This window comes from Argentina silus (assembly GCF_951799395.1).
Source record: "Argentina silus genome assembly, chromosome: Y".
NCBI classification, from domain to species: domain Eukaryota; kingdom Metazoa; phylum Chordata; class Actinopteri; order Argentiniformes; family Argentinidae; genus Argentina; species Argentina silus.
Genome location: NC_139654.1, coordinates 21670910 through 21692059, shown reverse-complemented (window position 1 = coordinate 21692059; position 21150 = coordinate 21670910). Strand labels below are relative to the sequence as shown.

The 21150-nt window shown below is 43.5% G+C and overlaps 1 protein-coding gene across 3 annotated transcripts in view; it reads left to right on the top strand.

Annotated features, from left to right (window-relative positions):
- The window catches only part of LOC310824266 (clathrin heavy chain 1-like), a 45936-nt gene that overhangs the window by 8394 nt on the left and 16392 nt on the right, over positions 1 to 21150 (top strand). For all 3 annotated transcript variants that reach the window (XM_083697115.1, XM_083697114.1, XM_083697116.1), the window contains exons 7-22: positions 1366 to 1563; positions 1792 to 1992; positions 3861 to 4013; positions 4131 to 4253; positions 4581 to 4718; positions 8368 to 8532; positions 8781 to 8961; positions 9062 to 9225; positions 9350 to 9475; positions 9565 to 9707; positions 17636 to 17870; positions 18107 to 18229; positions 19773 to 19918; positions 20076 to 20259; positions 20454 to 20646; positions 20968 to 21125. In XM_083697115.1, the coding sequence (XP_083553241.1) occupies positions 1366 to 1563; positions 1792 to 1992; positions 3861 to 4013; positions 4131 to 4253; positions 4581 to 4718; positions 8368 to 8532; positions 8781 to 8961; positions 9062 to 9225; positions 9350 to 9475; positions 9565 to 9707; positions 17636 to 17870; positions 18107 to 18229; positions 19773 to 19918; positions 20076 to 20259; positions 20454 to 20646; positions 20968 to 21125 (2631 nt within the window). The remainder of the gene's footprint in view (positions 1 to 1365; positions 1564 to 1791; positions 1993 to 3860; positions 4014 to 4130; positions 4254 to 4580; positions 4719 to 8367; positions 8533 to 8780; positions 8962 to 9061; positions 9226 to 9349; positions 9476 to 9564; positions 9708 to 17635; positions 17871 to 18106; positions 18230 to 19772; positions 19919 to 20075; positions 20260 to 20453; positions 20647 to 20967; positions 21126 to 21150) is intronic.

Genomic DNA, 21150 nt, shown 5'->3' with positions numbered 1-21150 from the left:
AACCTAAAAAGCCTGCAGAGGTCTGGAAGAAGGTATTGTGGACAGATGAGATGAATATCATCATGGATCAGAGTGATTGCAAGAGGAAAGTTTGGAGAAAAAAAGGATTTGCCCAAGATGCAGCATACCACCTCATCTGTGAAACGTGGTGGAAGGGGTGTTACCGTCAGGGCATGTATAGCTACCACTAGAACTGGCTAACTTATCTTAACAGAATGATGGAACTGCTGACGGCAGCAGCAGAATGTATTCTGAAGTGTGCAGAAACATCTTGTCTGTTTGAGTGCAAGCAAATGCCTCCAAAGTCATTGGATGGTGCTACATAATACAGCAAGACAGTGACCCAAGACATACTGCCATAGCAACTAGGGAGTTTTTCAAGGCCAAAAAGTGGAAAGGTAAATCTAATCTGAACATGTGTTTCATTTCCTGATGGTAAGATTTTAAGCAAAAAGACATCAAAACAAACAACAACTGAAGATGGCTCAGAGAAGATACCCAGCGTCTGGTGGGGTCAATGGGTCGCAGACTTCAGGCGGTTATTGCATGCAAAGGATTGTCGACCAAATACTAAACATGAGTGCTTAATTTGGACATTTGATCTGTCCCATTATTTTTGGGTACCCTGAAATAGGGGGTGTAATTTCTGAATGGTGAAAACATTGTACAATTTTACAAACACTGTACAAACCATATGTACACACATACCATCAAATAAAAGCTCATAATTGTTTGATTTAAAATCCAAACATTTGGAGTGTAGAGCTGGAAGAAGAAAACATGCTTCACTGTCCCATTACTTGTGCAGGGCACTGTGTGTCACCTAAATGAAAATTCCAACAACCAAAACATTTAAGTGAACAGGTGCTGCTGCTGTGCATCTATGACTAGAGCAGAGGGAGAGAGAGAGCAGTAGGCACACTAAGTTATCACACAGCCACAAACATAAATGAAACTCTGTTCTGTCTCTCTGGCCCAGCTCAAATCACTTGTCCGAAAATCAGACCTGGGCTGAAATGAAAAAATAAATAATTAATTTAAAAAAAAAAAACAGCTTCTGACTGTCACTGTTTGTCCATCGGTGTGATATGGCGTGTTACCGGATGACAATTCAACTCCAGCACAGAGACATACTGCAGCACACTGTACACAGTGAGAGGGCTCGCCAGGCGTCTTAATGTCCTTGCCTCTCACCCTTTATTGTGTTTTCGCACACAAGTGAACTCAAACATAGAAATGAGCTTTACCATTGTATTGGAAATCATTTTAATGTACCATACATGTATGGTTTAAGTAGAACAACATGAAGGCCCGCTCTTTCCTGTCAATGCATGTGTAAGTGCGTACAAATTTGTTTTTCTCTAGGTGTTGTCAGTGTGTGTGGAGGAGGAGAACATTATCCCGTACATCACCAATGTGCTGCAGAACCCAGACCTGGCCCTGCGCATGGCCGTCCGTAACAACCTGGCAGGGGCCGAGGAGCTGTTCTCCCGCAAGTTCAACACTCTGTTTGCAGCAGGAAACTACTCAGAGGCTGCCAAGGTGGCTGCCAACGCACCCAAGGTACTGCCAATGCACCAACATGCCCAAGTTTGGTGTACATGACACATTAGCATAGTCATGCTTTTTACTGCATTAAAAGCTGCATTAAAACTAAAAACAGAGTATAGGATAATGCAATATACTTCACTGTATACCAATGTCACCTTCTCACAGTGAGAGACAACAGAGCTTAAATCATGGGTTATCATGATTGGACTGACAATACCCTCTCTCTTTCCCCACCTGTAGGGCATCCTCCGTACACCAGACACCATTCGGCGGTTCCAGAGTGTGCCGGCCCAGCCAGGCCAGACCTCCCCTCTGCTGCAGTACTTTGGCATCCTGCTGGACCAGGGCCAGCTCAATAAGTTTGAGTCCCTGGAGCTGTGCAGACCTGTCCTCCAGCAGGGCCGCAAGCAGCTGCTGGAGAAGTGGCTGAAAGAGGACAAGGTAAGGGAACCATGACTGTGATGTCAAACCGATACTGTGTAGCACCAATGTTTGTGGGTTGCATTTGATGCATCAGAAAGATCAGACCATTATATTGACATACAGTCATGAGAAAAAATTAGGACACCCTATGAAAACCTTTGTCTTCTTCAACATATTCAAACATATGGACATTTGATATTCATTTGAACAATATTGAAAAATTGAGGTAATATAACTAAACAAATACAACTGAAACAAATTATTTAAAAAATTATTGGTAAAATGTAATTAATAGAAATGCAATCTTCTTGTGAGGAAAAAGTTAGGACACCCCTACATTTAGTTCCACTTAAAATGCCTAAAATTATAATAAAGAGCACCACATCAGGTGCAAATGATTAGAACATCGTTACAGAGGATTTTGGAGGAGCCTGTCCTATTTAAACCTCAGATATTTAGTTTGGTTTGCTCTTGATTGTTGAAGTGAGTTGCATCACCATGGCGAGATCAAAAGAGCTCTCTGAGGCCTTCAGAAGAAAAATTGTAGATGCATATGAGTCTGGGAAGGGATATAAAAAGATCTCCAAACTATTCGAAATTGGCCATTCCACTGTCCGGAAAATAATTTACAAGTGGAGAACATTTAAAACCACCACCAACATGGCCAGGTCAGGCCGCCCAAGCAAGTTCAGCATAAGAGCTGACCGAAAGATGCTTAAAGAAGTCTCCAACAATCCCAGAATGTCATCACGAGACCTACAGGTATCTCTTGCCACAATTGATGTCAAAGTACATGCATCCACCATAAGAAAGAGACTGAACAAGTTTGCATTACATGGGAGGTGTGCAAGGAGGAAACCCCTGCTGTCAAAAAAAAACATCAGGGCAAGACTAAAGTTTGCCAGAGAACACCTAGAGAAAGACCAGAACTTCTGGAACAATGTGCTTTGGACAGATGAATCCAAAGTTGAACTATTTGGGCACAGTAAGAGTAGACATGTTTGGCGCAAAACCAAGACAGCATTTGAGAACAAGAACCTCATACCAACTGTGAAGCATGGGGGTGGAAATGTCATGGTTTGGGGCTGCTTTTCTGCAGCAGGGCCTGGTCAGCTCACCATCATAGAATCCACTATGAATTTTGTATTGTATCAGAGGGTGCTTGAGGAAAATGTGAGACCATCTGTTCGAAAGTTGAAGCTGAAGCAGATGTGGACCATGCAACATGACAATGACCCAAAACATTCCAGTAAATCTACCAAGGAATGGCTCAAGAAAAATAAATTGAGAGTTCTGGAATGGTCAAGTCAAAGCCCGGATCTTAATCTTATTGAGATGCTGTGGATTGATTTGAAACTGGCTGTGCATGCAAGACACCCCTCGAACATCACACAGCTGAAAGAATTCTGCAAGGAGGAGTGGGAAAAACTTTCTCCCAATTGATGTCAGAGACCTGTAGACAGTTATAAGAAACGTCTAATTGAGGTTATTTCAGCCAAGGGGGGCAATACTAGCTATTAGGGCATAGGGTGTCCTAACTTTTTCCTCAGTAGGAATTGGCATTATTGTTAATTTTTCGTTAAATAAATGATTACAAAGTTACATTTTCATAGTTTTTTGTTCAATTACATCCCCTTTATCTATAGACATTGTTAGAAAGAAGATAACATATTGATATGTCCATATTTTTAAGAGAATAACTTAATATTTTGGGGGGTGTCCTAACTTTTTCTCATGACTGTAAAAGTCCTTCGAAAAATGTTACTTCAGGTTTAAAGTCTCATGATTATTGGTCTATGGCTGTTGACAGACATGTATCTTAAATCTGCTTCAATGCTCAGATATGATGTGGGTTTTCTCAATGTGATGTGTGTTTCTGTGTGTAGTTGGAGTGCTCTGAGGAGCTGGGAGATCTGGTGAAGTCTGTGGACCCCACTCTGGCCCTCAGTGTCTACCTCAGGGCCAACATCCCCAACAAGGTCATCCAGTGTTTCGCTGAAACTGGCCAGTTCCAGAAAATTGTCCTTTATGCCAAAAAGGTTTGTGGTGTTTATGTAGTAGTCCTCTGCAACATGACAGGAAGACTCATTGTGGAATACTAATGAAAGAATGATATCCAGTTTTGAAATGTTTTGTTTTCCCTCTTCCTTGTGGAGGTGGGCTACACTCCAGACTGGATCTTCCTGCTTAGGAATGTGATGCGGATCAGTCCAGAACAGGGTCTGCAGTTCTCCCAGATGCTGGTGCAGGATGAGGAGCCCCTGGTTGACATAACACAGGTCAGAGAGCAAAGTGTTTCCAAAAACACTTTAACCACTTGAGGCTTAATGGTAACCCCTTATTTTACAGCCCTGTTTCAGCTGTTATTTCGTAAGAAACTGTGCTAACTATGTGGTAACAAGGGGTATTTTCTGGTACTTTCCTCAATAAGTAAAATAAAATTGTTTTATTTCATTTTTGTATTCAGCTTTTTTGTTGCATGCATTTAATTAATTTTGTTAATTTTGTTATCACTATTTTATGAGATGTTTGCCTTCGCAGATCACTATGATATATCCAGTCAGAAACTGTGCAGTAGCTGATAATGTCTTTCTCTCCCTCGCCAGATTGTGGATGTGTTTATGGAGTATCACCTGATCCAGCAGTGTACCTCCTTCCTGCTGGACGCACTGAAGGACAACAGGCCCATGGAGGGCCCCCTCCAGACACGCCTGCTAGAAATGAACCTTGTACAAGCACCTCAGGTACACTCACTCAGTCTCTCACACACACACACACACACACACTCACTCTAATGGTGCTTTTCCACTGTCACTTTTGGCACCAGTGCTTGGCCCAAAGCCTCAGACTTATCTTTCCATCTTCTGAGAACGGCCCAAAAAACAAAGCCCAGGGCCATGGCCCAAAGGTTCTACCCTGACCTGTGACCTTGGGGACATTTTTGGGACTTGGGTGGGGTTTGGGGGTAGGCGTGCGATGTGTACATCGCCCTCCCATTGTTTGGCTAGGCTAATCAATGTTACTTGTTACGGTTACTTGTTATGTTACAAAAGCATGAAAACGCGATATAAATGATTAGGGGGCCAAAGTGTGACATTGGGGTAAAAAATTTAGTTTTTTTAAGCTTAGGATGTCTCGTTTCAGGAATAAAATTCATTATATGCAGAATTGGCCTTCAAGTTGTCCTAAATGTGACAACATGCACATTAACATTCACATTAAATGGGCTACTGTTGAACAATTGATACTGCAATGATAAATTATGTATTCATTCATCTCATTCATATTTCAATGTAAAGTTGTAATCTAACAAGAAAATAGGTGTGCGTGAGCTCACCTGTCTGTGCGTCTTTCGGGAGTAGGGGCTCTCTCTCTCTCTCACACACGCACACAAGCGGGACACAGAGCAGGGGAGAGAAGAATGCAATCAATTCAGGTTTCTGTATTTTGAGCAGGGCACTTGAGAACACTGAAATCAAAAATAGACCCGATGTAAATGTCATTATGGACTGGAGCTCCTATCGCAATATCTATAACTCTCTCTTATATGAGAGAGAGGAGGGCTACATATGTATACATGTGCCTGACAAGGCTGTGTCTAAGGTGAGAGTCCGCTCACTGTGTGTGTGGCAGATGAGAATTCTTTTCAAATAAGATCTGGATATTAATCAAGAAAATGTACTTACCCCCAATAGCCTATAGTGAACAACAACCTGTCATAACGGGACAGAAAAGTGCTAAAGCCATTTCTCCCGAACGCCTTCAACTCCCACACTTTTTCTCATGGTGCATCGTCTTCAAACATGATTTAGTGGAACTAGTAGATCTGCTTTACCATGGTAACATTACATTTTTACATTTATGGCATTTAGCAGACGCCTTTAACCAAAGCGACTTCCAACAAATACGTTTGTTTAAGTAAGTGAATCATCTATCCAATAGTTATCATAAGATAAAGTAATCAATGCTCAGACCAGGGGCCATTGGCAGTCACAATGCTAGAAGAAGATATTTTTTTTGTATTAACAGGAGAGAAACTTGTACAGGGGGGTTGTGGGGGTGAAGAGGTAATTAGGAGGGACCGTTAAGATGTAGCCTGAAGAGATGGGTCTTCAATCTATGGCGGAAGATTGGCAGTGACTCTGCAGTCATGACAGCAGTGGGAAGCTCGCTCCACCAGCGGGGTGCCAGGACAGTGAAAAGCCGTGACCGAGTAGTGCGGCTGCTGCGTCCATGTAGAGGCGGCCAGCCGAGGTGGAAGAGCGGAGTGATCGGGCAGGGGTTTGGGGGCTGACGATTGCTTGCAAGTAGGGAGGGGCTGTTCACTTTGCTGCCCGGTAGGCAAGCACCAGGGTCTTGAATCTGATGGGAGCTGCTACCGGCAACCAGTGAAGGGTACGGAGGAGGGGAGTGACTTTGGGGAGATTGAACACCAGACGGGCGGCAGCGTTCTGGATGAGCTGCAGAGGCCTGATGGTGGAGGCGGGGAGACCGGCCAGGAGTGCGTTACAGTAGTCAAGGCGAAAGATCACAAGTGTTTGAACCAAAAGTTGTGCTGCTTCTCTGGTGAGGAATGGACGTATCCTTCTGATGTTTTAGAGGAAGAATCTACAGGAGCGTGCTGTCGCTGTGATGTTCGCCACACAGGATGAGTGGTTGTCAAGGATCACCCCAAGGTTCTTGGCTGTATGGGAGGAGGTCACAGTGGAGTTCTCTACTGTGATGGAGAAGTCTTGGAGAGGGCAGGCTTTCCCTGGAAGGAAGAGCAGCTCAGTCTTGTTAAGGTTGAGCTTGAGGTGGTGGGCTGACATCCAAGCAGAAATGTCTGCAAGACACGCAGAGACACGTGTTACCACCTGTGAGTCAGAAGGGGGGAAAGAGAGAAAGAGTTGAGTGTCATCTGCATAGCTGTGGTAGGAGAAACCATGTGAGGAAATTACCGAGACAAGAGATTTGGTATAGAGGGAGAACAGTAAGGGCCCTAGGACAGAGCCCTGGGGGTCCCCAGTGGTGAGGGCTCATGGAGAGGACAGCGTTCCTCTCCACGTCACCTGGTAAGAGAGATTGGCCAGGTAGGATGCAAACCAGAAGAATGCAGAGCCAGAGATGCCCAATTCTGAGAGGATGGAGAGAAGGATCGAGTGGTTTACATGTCGAATGCAGCGGACAGGTCCAGAAGAATGAGAACAGAGGAGAGGGAGGAAGCTTGAGCAGAGTGGAGGGCCTCTGTGACAGCAAGGAGAGCAGTCTCAGTAGAGTGCCCAGCCTTAAATCCGGATTGGTGAGGGTCAAGGAGGTTGTTCTGAAGGAGGTAGTTAGACAGTTGGTTAGAGACAGCACGTTCAAGGGTTTTAGATACGAAGGAGAGAAGGGATACCGGTCTGTAGTTATGGACAGCAGATGGGTCAAGAGTTGGTTTCTTGAGAAGAGGCTTGACTCTGGCTGCCTTGAAGGCAGCTGGGACAGATCCTGTGGATAGAGAGGAATTGATTAAGGTGGTAAGGAACGGAAGGAGGTCTTTGGAGATGGATTGGAGAAAGGGGGAGGGGATAGGATCGAGGGGGCAGGTGGTTGCCTGCTTGGATGTGACTAGTTTTAGAACATCAGGGGAGAGGGGGGAAAAATCTGATAAACCAGAGATGGGGTGTAGCACAGTGAGTTTGGGAGGAAAGGTAGCAGTGTTGGTGAGAGGTAGAGCGAAAGAGCTGCTAATGTCATCAACCTTCTTTTCAAAGTCGGTGACAGTCATCTGCAGACAGGGAGGAGCTGGTTTCAATAGAAACTAGGTTCCTGAGCTTAAGGCAGGATAGCCACAGCAAAATACACAAGCTACAAACAGCACACTGACTTTAAACAAGATGAAACTAACTTAAGACTGGAGAACAGGCTTCACCACTCACTCAATTGCAGACAACACTCCTGCTGCTCCTGCCTCCTCCAGCTGATGGTAACTGCTGCACATCACACTAAAAATCCTCAAACAAACCCCAGAGTATATGAGCTTTCTTAGTTACAACAACCTAAAATAAAGCCTGACAGTAAAATTCAACTACACGAAACAGCACAAGATAGCAACTTACACGCGACCATGTGAGAGAAAACATGCAGGGGAAAATATTTAGTGGTATTTTGACATGGATAGGCGCGAAACCCGCGTAGTACAGGAGGTTTGTTCTGAGGAATTGTCAATGCATCAGAAGTCATGCTCATGTGTTTTTTGTGATCTTTGCCTTTAATGTTGGCTGGTGATTTCTCATGGAATACCTGTTCCATACATATGTTTTTTTGGGTAATCTAACAGCATTTTGCCACAAACACAAATTCACTTGTTGCGAAATCATGACTTGACATGATGTCATGGATGTAACAGTTGTTTGGTGTCTTCTTTCACAGGTTGCTGATGCCATCCTGGGCAACCAGATGTTCACCCATTACGACCGCCCCCATGTGGCCCAGCTGTGTGAAAAGGCAGGCCTCCTGCAGAGGGCTCTGGAGCACTACACTGACCTTTACGACATCAAACGCGCTGTGGTGCACACACACCTGCTCAACCCTGAGGTACAGTACCCAACACACTACAGTTCACAGCAGCACCCATCTGTTTGGAAGGGGACATACAGCACAGAGCATAACCTTGTTACGGTGGTTTTAAATTTTGAGTAGTGTTGTATTATTGTGTTGTTGTCACTGAACTCTACTTTGACTGGTTAGCTGTTTATGTACTGTTTGAAAACCAGTACCGTATGTGTATCGTCTCTGGTTATTTGTGGACTGAATGTGTATGTCTGTATAACCTTTCTCTGCAGTGGCTGGTGAACTACTTTGGCTCTCTGTCAGTGGAGGATTCACTGGAGTGTCTGAGGGCCATGCTGTCTGCCAACATCCGTCAGAACCTGCAGATCTGTGTCCAAGTGGCGTCCAAGTACCACGAGCAGCTCTCCACACAGTCCCTCACCGAGCTCTTTGAGTCCTTCAAGAGCTTTGAGGGTAAGCAGGCAGACTACATCAGTCTCAAAAAACATACTGAATCAGTCTGTTTTGACTGAAAAAGTCTCTGCATTTAAGTTCTAGGTCTATTTTGTTTCAGGTCTGTTCTACTTCCTGGGCTCCATTGTGAACTTCAGCCAGGACCCTGAGGTCCATTTCAAGTACATCCAGGCAGCGTGTAAGACTGGCCAGATCAAAGAGGTGGAGAGGATCTGCAGAGAGAGCAACTGCTACGACCCTGAACGGGTCAAGAACTTCCTCAAGGTAAAGGAGGCATATTCTGATTCACAGATCATAATGCTCAACTCTCACTTGTCAACTTCCTACGAGGAAGGTTTGAATGTTGGTGGGATATCACGCTGATCTGAGCCATTTTCCTCCCTCACAGGAAGCCAAGCTAACTGACCAGCTCCCCTTGATCATAGTGTGTGACCGCTTCAACTTTGTTCATGATCTGGTCTTGTATCTCTACCGCAACACCCTGCAGAAATACATTGAGATCTACGTGCAAAAGGTACATAGAAGGGTTGGCACGGTTGTATAACCGTCGCTTACACGGTTATATACGATGACAACCATGAACAAATGTTGTGTGTGTCATAGGTGAACCCCAGTCGTCTGCCGGTGGTGATAGGAGGGCTGCTGGATGTGGACTGTGCTGAGGATGTGATTAAGAACCTGATCCTGGTGGTGAGAGGCCAGTTCTCCACTGATGAGCTGGTGGCTGAGGTGGAGAAGAGGAACAGGTAAGGGCCATCGGGACAGTAAGGGGGGGTCTTTGTCTTAGACTTAGGTGGTGTGCAAGAGCTTGTTTTGTCACCAACTGCAATTCATTCATTGATCATCATTCATCATCAGGTTCCTACCTAAAAGGGAAATAAGGCTGCACTATTGTTCTTGTGGTCCAATTAAATGTTAAAGAGATGCTACAGGACATTCACAACTGTCTATTTAAACCTCCCATTGGGCTTGAAATTGAGCTATAGCCTGAAACATCCATAATCCTTGCCTTACCTGAGATATGGCCACAAAATCATCAGCAATTTCCTGGTTGAGGATTCTCTCTTGCGAATGAGATGCACCCAGTTGAAAAAAAAAAAAAAGCTTTACTTCCTTTTTCACAATTCCAGCAAACATTAATTGCATATCGATAATATGGCTGTTTAGTATTAGTCACCTGTTTTATTTAAAAAAATTCTCTTTGGACCGAGCAGAGACTGTCTAAAAATTGCAACAGAAGGTTGGCTTTCCCCAGATGTAGTTCAGTGTACCTTCAAGAAATCAATTAACATTTTCAGCCATATAGGCAATAGGCAAACAAACTGCAATCTGATCAGGAACATTTGGGCATGTTTCCATAACCTTTTGAGTCTCAACGATTTTATTTCAAGGAGAGAGAAACAACTCTTAATGAGAATTGAGGGTTTAGTACAGTCCATGGTAGTCATTCAGGACAGGCTCAGAGTGCACCGCACGCTACATGCTGAAGAAACTGTCAAACACATCTTGTTCTATTGGGATTGAGCAGTTAGAAGTGGATGTTCTGTTGATGTTCTAAATGAAATTACTGACTGAATTAGATATCAGTGTTTCCCCAAGGTTTTTTTTTTTTTTTTTTCAGCAGTGGGGGTCAAGGTTTTGAATTGCGCACACACTTTGCGCATGCAGACTGCCGGTGTAGCGCCCAACCGGGGGGGGCCTGCACATGCTGCCATAGAATGTCAATTTAAGAGACTCAAGACTACACTGACTGAATAGACTCACCATGATCAGCCATGGCTTAAGCCTTCTACCCATTTCAGTCTGTGCTTACCAGACAAAGGCAGTCTCTCCTCCTCTTTCATCTCTCATCTCTCCTTTGCTGCACTCACTTCTACCCTACCTGTCTAGTAAGGTAAATACACTTGATAAAGAAATCAGTAGTATTATTCTCAAGTATTTTATTAGGCAACCTGTAAGAACATTAAAATCCTGTAGCAACTAGCTAACATACCACTAGATATTTTAGAGGGCATAATTTAGTTGTACCCCTTAAACATTTCAGGGGTGTTTTCAAGAGCCCAGAGCCCCCCCTTCTCCCAAGGACCCTACCTGACTATTCTCCGCTTCTTCATTCATCTTTCTCTTTGAAAAATACGTTCATAAACTCATCTGAAAATTAAATCATGAGGATTTTGTTTGACTGTATAGCATTTTATAATAATTATCAGTTTCCACACAGAGGTTTGGCAGTATTCTGTTAACAGTAAACCATATGTAATATTGATAATCTGACTCCAATGTAATTATCACTATGTGCAGAGAATTGTTGAGTTTGTGTCCTGATTTTAGTTTAAGAAAGGTCAAACAGAATGAATTAAACAAGGCTTTAATAATACTGTATACTTTTACAAGGTGAATACTTCAGAGAGAGAGAGAATTTAAAAAGAATGTTACTCACAACATGATGAGAACATCACAACCGGTCAAAGGAAAGAGAGAGCTTTTCCCTGACCTGCCTTTTCTATAATTTTACAACCACAGTATTTAAATTAGGAGCTGTTGATGAGGAAATCCAATTACATCTTATTACAAACTGATGACATCACAGCTCTGACACCTCAAGACATCCCACAGAGCTCACAGCCATTTTTCTTCCAGAGGATTGGGCGACAGAATAGATCCCCCTTCATGACTAACTAGCTTTTATCATTTAAACTGATATCCTTGCTAAATATCACCTTGAGGAACTGTGTTAGCTAGCAAAGTCTGATCGAAAATAACCATCATCTAGCTAGGACAGTCGACAACAAATGGTGTCTCCCGGTAAAATTGACTCTATACAGAGTCCCGGACCAACCCTCTGTCTAACGGGTTCGATCCTCAGCCTAAAGGGTCCTGTGTCGAATAGACTCACCCTGCTGTTAACCGTCTACTTCCCACAGTTTCCCCTGCTGCAGGTTAATAGTATGCTCTGTAAGTGACCTCCAAATCAGACCTCAGTATATGAAAGTCCCAATGGTTAAAGACAGCTCTATTCATGAGTGCCAGTTGGTGTGGTTGCAGGAATTTGATTTATAGATGAGGACAATTCATCCAAAGGAGATATTTCAATAAAGTGGCAAGAATAAGGATTTAGATCCTATGATGTAATATGCACAGTGTAATCTAACTTTTTATGTTTAGCAAGGAGGATAACACAACGTCTTAGGTGACAATTACAATGCTATGTATAACTCTAATAAAACGTTTCCTTGACATGCAGGGTTGTTCTTTATTCAAGCATTAAGCGTTACAGCATGGCAATACAAGATATCAATGAAGTGATTTAACTAAAAATAAGAAAAATTCATTAAAGTAAATCCATGAGGTAAAAAGGAAATCAATCATTAACGGAAATTTAAAGTAAACCAGAATTAAAGATACTAAAGCAATTAAAGTAAGAAACGAAATCAAAGAACTTAGAGTTAAAGTGAATATATAGGAGTAACAAAATACTAAAGTAAATATAAATCTACGGGGGGAAAAAAAGAAATGAAAGAAATTAATGAAATAAAAGAAATAAAATCTTACCTTATCAGCATAACAAATCTACTTATGAACTAGACAAATTCATTAATTTTGTAGGAAGAGACGATAATAGATATTATCACCTCTTGCCCTCAACTTTCCCTACTCTGTCTAACTTAGTATAAATTTAGATAGGCTCCATCCAGCATCGACTGAGTGCCATAAGTTCCCCAGTCCACCCAATATGATGACCACGCCTTTAGCCGAGAGACTTTGATGACGCTCGATCTCCAGTCCAAGTAAAGTAATAAGAACTAAAATACTTTTTTCCGTTAGTTTTGTAAAAACGGACAAAAAGTAATTAAAGTAAATCCATGGGGTAAAAAAGAAATCATAGAAATTAACGAAAATGTAAAGTAATTAACCGAAAAAAAAAGCAATTAAAATAGAAAAAGAAATGAAAGAACTTAGAGTAAAAGTAAATATATAGGAGTAACAAAATACTAAAGTAAATATAAATTCACCGAGTAAAAAAAGAAATCAAAGAAATAAACGAAATATCAAAGTAAAAAACATATTAGAGTAAAAGGAAACAGATATGAGTGAAGACATTAACAACATTTAAAGTAAATAATACAAAATACTAATAGATATCCAAGTAATCAAAGTAAAATAAGAAAAATAAGTCTTACCCTCTGTCCCTAATCTGTCTAATTTAGTATACATTTAGAGAGGCTCCATCCAGCATCGACAGTGGCCACTATGAACCCAGTTGATTTCTCTGGAGTAGCACCGTACTCTCAGCCGAGGGATTTCGGTCACTCACCTCCCTGTACAAGTGAAGTGGACACTCAACTTCTAGCAATCCTTTCTATCGAATCTAGGCAGCTAAAAAGAGAGCCTACTCCTGATACAAACAGCAATACAGACTCTGGGGGCTTCTGAATCTAAACTCTCTCCAGAGAAGACTTTGGTCGTGGATACAACGATTGGGCTAGACCACCTGGTCTATTTAGGGATCTGTCGTCTTCAAAGTTTTGTGGAAAATGGCCACTAAAATACACCTAACATTCAGTTTTGTATAACCCTGTCCCTTCTCGCATGAGTTCCTCCTCTGAGCCGCACCCTTTCATGTGAACATTATCCTCTGAGTATCACGTGAACATACTTAATCCCTTTAGATCATTGTGGACATTTTTAGGCTCCCCTATGTCCCTTTCCCCTGTCGAAAACCATTGCTGTTTGTCAACCCAACTTTTCTGAGCTTTGTCTAATTCCCCTTTCTCTCTTTCCCTTATCAAATTATTACTTTTCAACTTTAATCTTTACACATGGTTAAACAGATTAGTTTCATCATTTAAATCATAAAACAGGTAAAACCTCCTTTCAACATAAATCAACCTTAAGTCATCTGATTAGTTACATTAGATGTCATTTCATTAGTTTACATTTGACTAGTAATATTTGCCATTAGTCATTCAGTATATTAGTAGTACATATCATTAGTAGTATATTGTATGTTTTGCTCGTTATAATTCAGTATATTAGTACTGCATACCATCAGGAGTATACAGTGGGGGAAATAATTATTTGATCCCCTGCTGATTTTGTTAGTTTGCCCGATTACAAAGAAATGAGCGGTCTATAATTTTTATGGTACTTTTATTTTAACAAATACACACAGAATATCAAAAAAAATAAGTCCAGAAAAACATATTATATAAAGTTATAAATTAATTTGCATTTGATCGAAGGAAATAAGTATTTGATCCCCAAGCAAAACATGACTTAGTACTTGGTGGAGAAACCCTTGTTGGCAAGCACAGAAGTCAGACGTTTCTTGTAGTTGGTCACCAGGTTTGCACACATCTCAGGAGGGATTTTGGTCCACTCCTCTTTACAGATCCTCTCCAAATCCTGAAGGTTTCAAGGCTTTTGCTTGGCAACTCGAAGCTTCAGCTCCCTCCTCAAATTTTTGATAGGATTAAGGTCTGGAGACTAGCTAGGCCACTCCATGACCTTAGTGTGCTTCTTCTTGAGCCACTCCTTTGTTGCCTTGGCTGAATGTTTTTGGGTCATTGTCATGCTGGAAGACCCATCCACGACCCATCCTCAGTGCTCTGGCTGAGGGAAGGAGGTTCTCGTCCAAGATCTTACGGTACATGGCCCCGTCCATTGGCCCCTCAATGCAGTGAAGTCGTCCTGTACCCTTAGCAGAGAAACAACCCCAAAGCATAATGTTTCCACCTCCGTGTTTGATGGTGGGGATGGTGTTCTTGGGATTGTAGCATTCAGCATTTCTCTCCCTCCAAACATGAAGAGTCAAATTTATGCCAAAGAGTTCAATTTTGGTCTCATCTGACCACATCACCTTCTCCCAAGCCTTCTCTGAATCATTTAGGTGTTCATTGGCGAACTTCAGATGGGCCTGTACATGTGCCTTCTTGAGCAGGGGGACCTTGCGGGCACTGCAGGATTTCAATCCGTTACGGTGTAGTGTGTTACCAATGGTTTTCTTGGTGACTGTGGTCCCAGCTGCCTTGAGATCATTACCAAGCTCCTCCCGTGTAGTTCTGGGCTGATCCCTCACCCTTCTCATGATCATCCTTACCCCACGAGGCAAGATCTTGCATGGAGCTCCAGGCCGAGGGCGATTGATGGTTATTTTGTATTTCTTCCATTTTCTAATAATTGCACCAACAGTTGTCTCCTTCTCACCAAGCTTCTTGCTGATGGTCTTGTAGCCCATTCCAGCCTTGTGCAGGTCTACAACTCTTACCCTGATGTCCTTTGAATGTTCTTTGGTCTTGCCCATGGTGGTGGAGAGGTTGGAATGGAAGAGATTGATTCTATTGACAGGTGTCTTTTATACCCATAACAAGCAGAGATTAGGAGTACTTTTCCTAAAGTGACAGGACTAATCTGTGTGCCTCATGGGCATATAACCGGTCTGTATGAGCCAGAATTCTTGCTGGTTTGTAGGGGATCAAATACTTATTTCCTTCGATCAAATGCAAATTAATTTATAACTTTATATAATGTGTTTTTTCTGGACTTCTTTGTTGATATTCTGTCTCTATTTGTTCAAATAAAAGTACCATAAAAATTATAGACCGCTCATTTCTTTGTAATCGGGCAAACTAACAAAATCAGCAGGGGATCAAATAATTATTTCCCCCACTGTATAGTATGTTTTGCTGGTTATATTTCATGTCATATCTTTTTGTTACTTGACATGTAAAGATATCAAAATCTATCTGCGGGTAACCCATGCCACAGAGGACCCCTATGACGCATTCTTCCGTAGCCCCCCCCCGACCCCACCTGCCCCTCTGCAGGGAGCGGATCGGGAGCAGGAACCGACATAGGGGAATCCCCAGGAAAAATATCGACAGCTCCATCATCCTCTCCTCCCTCTGGTTTGATGAACTCCTTTTTAGGTTCATCCTGTTTCTTCTTATGAGCCGAGCTCTCAGTGTCACTGGATACTTCTTCCACGAGGACACTAGATGGGGCCATCTCCCCACACCGGGGCACTCCACCCGGAATCCACCGGCGCTTTATCTCCACCCGTGCATCCAGCCCACGTGCCGCTGCCATCTCCTCCCGTCCGTGCGGGAGCCTGCCACGATTTAAGCGTCGAACCCCTCTTCTGAAGCTCCAAGTGGCATTCTCAGGTGGTGATGCAGGCCAGGGGAGGGCCAGACTTTCGACAATGGTGAGGGGAATTTTTGTGCAACAAGTTTGTAGCTTAGCACTAGCTAACTAGCTCTCTACCTTTATTGTAGCTACTCAACCCTGTTCTTGACCCACGTCACTCAACTGTCTCTCTCGCTCTCACAACTATGCTCTGAGGTGACTGGAGGAGAAGAGGCTGCACTCTTGCCTATAAGCTACTAGCTGTGCTAGTGGTTGACGCTTGCCCCAGTTGCTCAAAGTGGAGAGAGCACAGAGAACCTGTATGCGTTTTTGCGTACCTCTATATTTCATAAAATTCATAAATCCCACAGGAGTGGCGGTAAAGGTCCTGAATGCATATAGTGGAAACACAGTCACAAGCGAGCACATCCCGTTTTGAAATTAAAAACTTGAAACAAGCTGGCATTAGGGTTGGGCCAGTGGAAGGTATTACCGGTAGCGTACGGTGCACAAGCTTACACCGGTATAATTCCTGCCACACCGTGCAAACCGGTGTTTTGCCATTACACCCACCAAGTGCAGGAGCCAATGTTTATGAAATGAATAAAATGGCATATGCAACGTGCTAGGCGTGATCAGTAACACTGTGGTGATTTTACAAAAAGCTTTGCCTGCTATGGTCGGTAGCCAGATAGGTCATAGCCTGGCAGGCTTAAAAACAGCCATTTAATTTCTATTATTAGGGTTAGTATGTTTTAGGGTTAATACGTTTTTGCAATGCTACTGAGGCCTATTTGTTATTTATTGTGATCTTTGTTTTTACTAAAGACATCTTTGTGATGTTATTTACTTTTGTTTACTGAAGATGTTTTTGTATGCTCATATGCTACCGAGGTCCACTCTATAGGCTAGGCTTATGTCTTTTTTGTTTGAGACATTTGTGTAATGTTACTCAGGACTATTATTTAATTTGTTTATTTTAGATTCAGGTTTATTTTTTTCTGACCCAAGTGAATTTCCTTTTTAATTTTGACCTGTCCATTTTGTAGACAATAAATATAAGTTTCTAAGCCTGCTGTTTTTTTTTTATTTATTTTGATTGAGTGATCAACAGTGCATTTGTTGGGGTGACAAATAAATAATGTATACGCTTACTTTGCCTTGGTGTCTGTTTTCAAGTGTTCTCACTGTGTTCGTCGAGAGTAGACGTGCAATGGATTTAATGCACAATGGGCTCCACCTAGTGGAAAGAGTCTGTTTGTTTATTCTTTTTTTTAAACAAAGGTATTACGGTGTAACCGGGAAGGTATACCGGTTTGAGAATTCTGACACCGGCTCAAGCCTAGCTGGCATACCTCTGACTCAAGGAGACTGTCGGACATATCAATTGCTAACTTCTAGCTCACTAGCTTCTAGCATGAAAATGAAAAACAATGGAGATACAACAGCTGAGAAGAGGCTAATGGCAAGGCAGCAGACTGCACACAGTGTTGTCCAATGAGGCTGCAGTATTCTACCCATAAACCGTGTGATGTGTCCGTCCCAGACTGAAGCTGCTCCTGCCATGGCTGGAGGCCCGTATCCACGAGGGCTGTGAGGAGCCTGCTACCCACAATGCCCTGGCAAAGATTTACATCGACAGCAACAACAACCCGGAGCGTTTCCTGCGTGAGAACCCCTTCTACGACAGCTGTGTCGTGGGCAAGTACTGTGAGAAGAGAGACCCCCATCTGGCCTGCGTGGCCTACGAGAGAGGACAGTGTGATCAGGAGCTCATCCATGTAAGTGGGGAATGGCTGCATACATTCAGTTGGAGCATAGCATCAATACATTATACTCTACACAGTACGTTAATGGACCCATTTATATTATTCAATGGTTTCATCATATTCAAAAGCAGAAACGTTCATGCGTCAGCACAGTTAAATGCTCTAACTTGACTAATGGACTGAGAGAGGAATGAAATCTGCTTGTATTTTTGCCTCAAATATTGAGCACCTTGGTTTTTCTTGTGTAGGTCTGCAATGAGAACTCCCTGTTCAAGAGTCTGTCTCGCTACCTGGTTCGCCGTAAGGACCCTGAATTGTGGGCCAGCGTGCTGCTGGAGAGTAACCCCTACAGAAGACCTCTCATTGACCAGGTACTGTAGGTCCCCACTCCTCTTCATGAGGCTCGGATAGCTGTACCCCCCCCAATGATACTTGATGCTAACTGGTCCTTAACTACGTTATAACTACTAGCAATCAGGGGTCATTGATAAAATTGTAACTGCTCCTCCCTCCCTCCGACCTTGGACCCACTGCAGTTCGCATATAGACCAAACAGATCTACGGGCGATGCAGTCTCCCAGGTCCTCCACACCACTCTCTCTCACCTTGACAATCAGAAGGGGGGCTATGTGAGAATGCTGTTTATAGACTACAGCTCAGCGTTCAATACCACAGTCCCCACCAGACTGGCTGAAAAGATGATTGGTTTAGGACTGAACATTCCCCTGTGTGCCTGGATCCTGGACTTCCTGACGGCCAGGCCACAGGTGGTCAGGGTGGGTAGACACACCTCCAGCATACTCATCCTGAGCACAGGGTCCCCCCAGGGCTGCGTCCTTAGCCCCCTCCTCTACTCCCTGTACACCCACGACTGTGTGGCTAAGTCCAGCGACAACTCCATCATCAAGTTTGCGGACGACACAGTTGTGGTGGGGCTGATCTCAGAAAACAATGAGGAAGCCTATCTGGACGAGGTGGCGGACCTGTCACTCTGGTGTCAGAAGAATAGCCTCATCCTGAATGTCTCCAAGACTAAGGAGCTGACTTGAGGAGAGTACAACATCCAAGGACCTACACGCCGCTTGACATTGGTGGGACTGCTGTGGACAGGGTGAGCAGTTTTAAATACCTGGGAGTCCACATCACAGAAGACCTGACCTGGACTACCCACATCAGTACACTGGTGGTAAAGGCAAGGCAACGCCTGTTCCATCTCAGGCAGCTGAGGAAATTCAAAGTCTCCCGGAGGATCCTTCAGTCCTTCTACTCTGGAGCTGTGGAGAGCATCCTGGCTGGTAACATCACCGTCTGGTACGGTAACAGCACGGCCCAGGACAGGCGAGCTCTGCAAAGGGTGGTACGCCTGGCAGAAAAGACCATGGGAGCTCCAACGCCCCCTCTCCATGTCCTGTACACCAGGAGGTGTAGGACCAGAGCCTATAGGATAATGAAGGACCCTCACCACCCGAAAAACGGACTGTTCCAGCTGCTGCGGTCAGGCAAACGCCTTCGCTGTCATGCAGCAAGAACAGAGAGGCTAAGACTGAGTTTCTTCCCCCACACCATAAGGATCATCAACGATGACCCCACCAGTGCCCCCCTCAAGTCACTCACACTCACTGACATCATAACACATATGCACACACACAATCATCCATCTGCTGTTTATATTGCTTATGCTGTTCATATTGTTTATACTGTTCATACTGTATATTTTTTAGTACTTCTATTTTATTCTATTTTAAAACTTATTGTATTGTTGCACTACTCTGTGGCACTGTCACTTTTGCATTTCACTGTATACTTGTTTGCACGTGACAAATAAAGAATCTTGAATCCAAGTTTGCAATATGTTTGCTGATAGCACTCATTGTGTTTCTGATGAACTGTTGTATGGCTGACTCTCTCATGCAGGTTGTGCAGACAGCCCTGTCTGAGACTCAGGACCCAGAGGAAGTGTCAATTACAGTCAAGGCCTTCATGACTGCCGACCTTCCCAACGAACTAATCGAGCTACTGGAGAAGATTGTTCTGGACAACTCTGTTTTCAGTGAACACAGGTAATAGGGGAACTTCACCTTGTGGGTTCATTATACCAAATTTTCCCTCGTAGTTGCAGCCGTCCAAAAGTAATAACTCTTGTTCATTTCAAGGATCATTTGAATGTTCTGATGTTTCAGTATGCCAATGCAGAGAATGGTCCTATCTTGTTTTCAGAAACCTGCAGAACCTGCTTATCTTGACTGCCATCAAGGCAGACCGTACGCGTGTGATGGAGTACATCAACCGCCTGGACAACTACGACGCCCCTGACATCGCTAACATCGCCATCAGCAATGAGCTGTTTGAGGAGGCCTTCGCCATCTTCAGGAAGTTTGACGTCAACACCTCTGCTGTGCAGGTCAGTGGTTGCGTCTGACGGCGTCCTCTCCCTTTTAACCATGTTGACAGGTTGAAATATTTCTTTGGGACATGGACCATTGACTAAAAGGTTGCTGATTCTTTTCCTGTAGTGGAGATGCTACTTGTGTGCCCCTCTTTGCCTGAATTGGTTAAACGTTTAAATTGAATAAAGCTCTTATTGGTTGTGTGCAGGTCCTGATTGAGCACATTGGGAATCTGGACCGGGCCTATGAGTTTGCAGAGCGCTGTAACGAGCCTCCTGTGTGGAGTCAGCTGGCCAAGGCCCAGCTGCAGAAGGGCCTGGTGAAGGAGGCCATCGACTCCTACATCAAAGCTGACGACCCCTCCACATACATGGAGGTGGGCCAGGCTGCAGCCCAAAGTGGTAAGATGGACAATAATAATTTATGTGCCGCCCAATCCGTTCAATTTATTTTTCACTCTAGGCTTGTTCCTATATCAAATAAACTCAAAGTTTATTGGTCATGCGCAAAAGGATACAGGATGTAAATTGTACAAAGAAATGCTTACTTTGAGAGCTCAACAGCGCAAATATCAGGACATAATAAAAATGCATTCATAACACAACAGGCAAGAAGTGCAATATGCATAAGTGTAAATAAGGCAATTAGTGTAAAAGTGTTTATGTATTGGGTTGAGCGATGCAAACTCGCACTGAGCTAAAATCTTCCCCTATGAAATTCAGGTAACTGGGAGGACCTGGTCAAGTTCCTGCAGATGGCTCGTAAGAAGTCTCGGGAGTCTTATGTGGAGACAGAGCTGATCTTTGCCCTGGCCAAGACCAACCGTCTGGCTGAGCTGGAGGAATTTATCAATGGGCCCAACAACGCCCACATTCAACAAGTACGGTCCAAACACTATACACAAA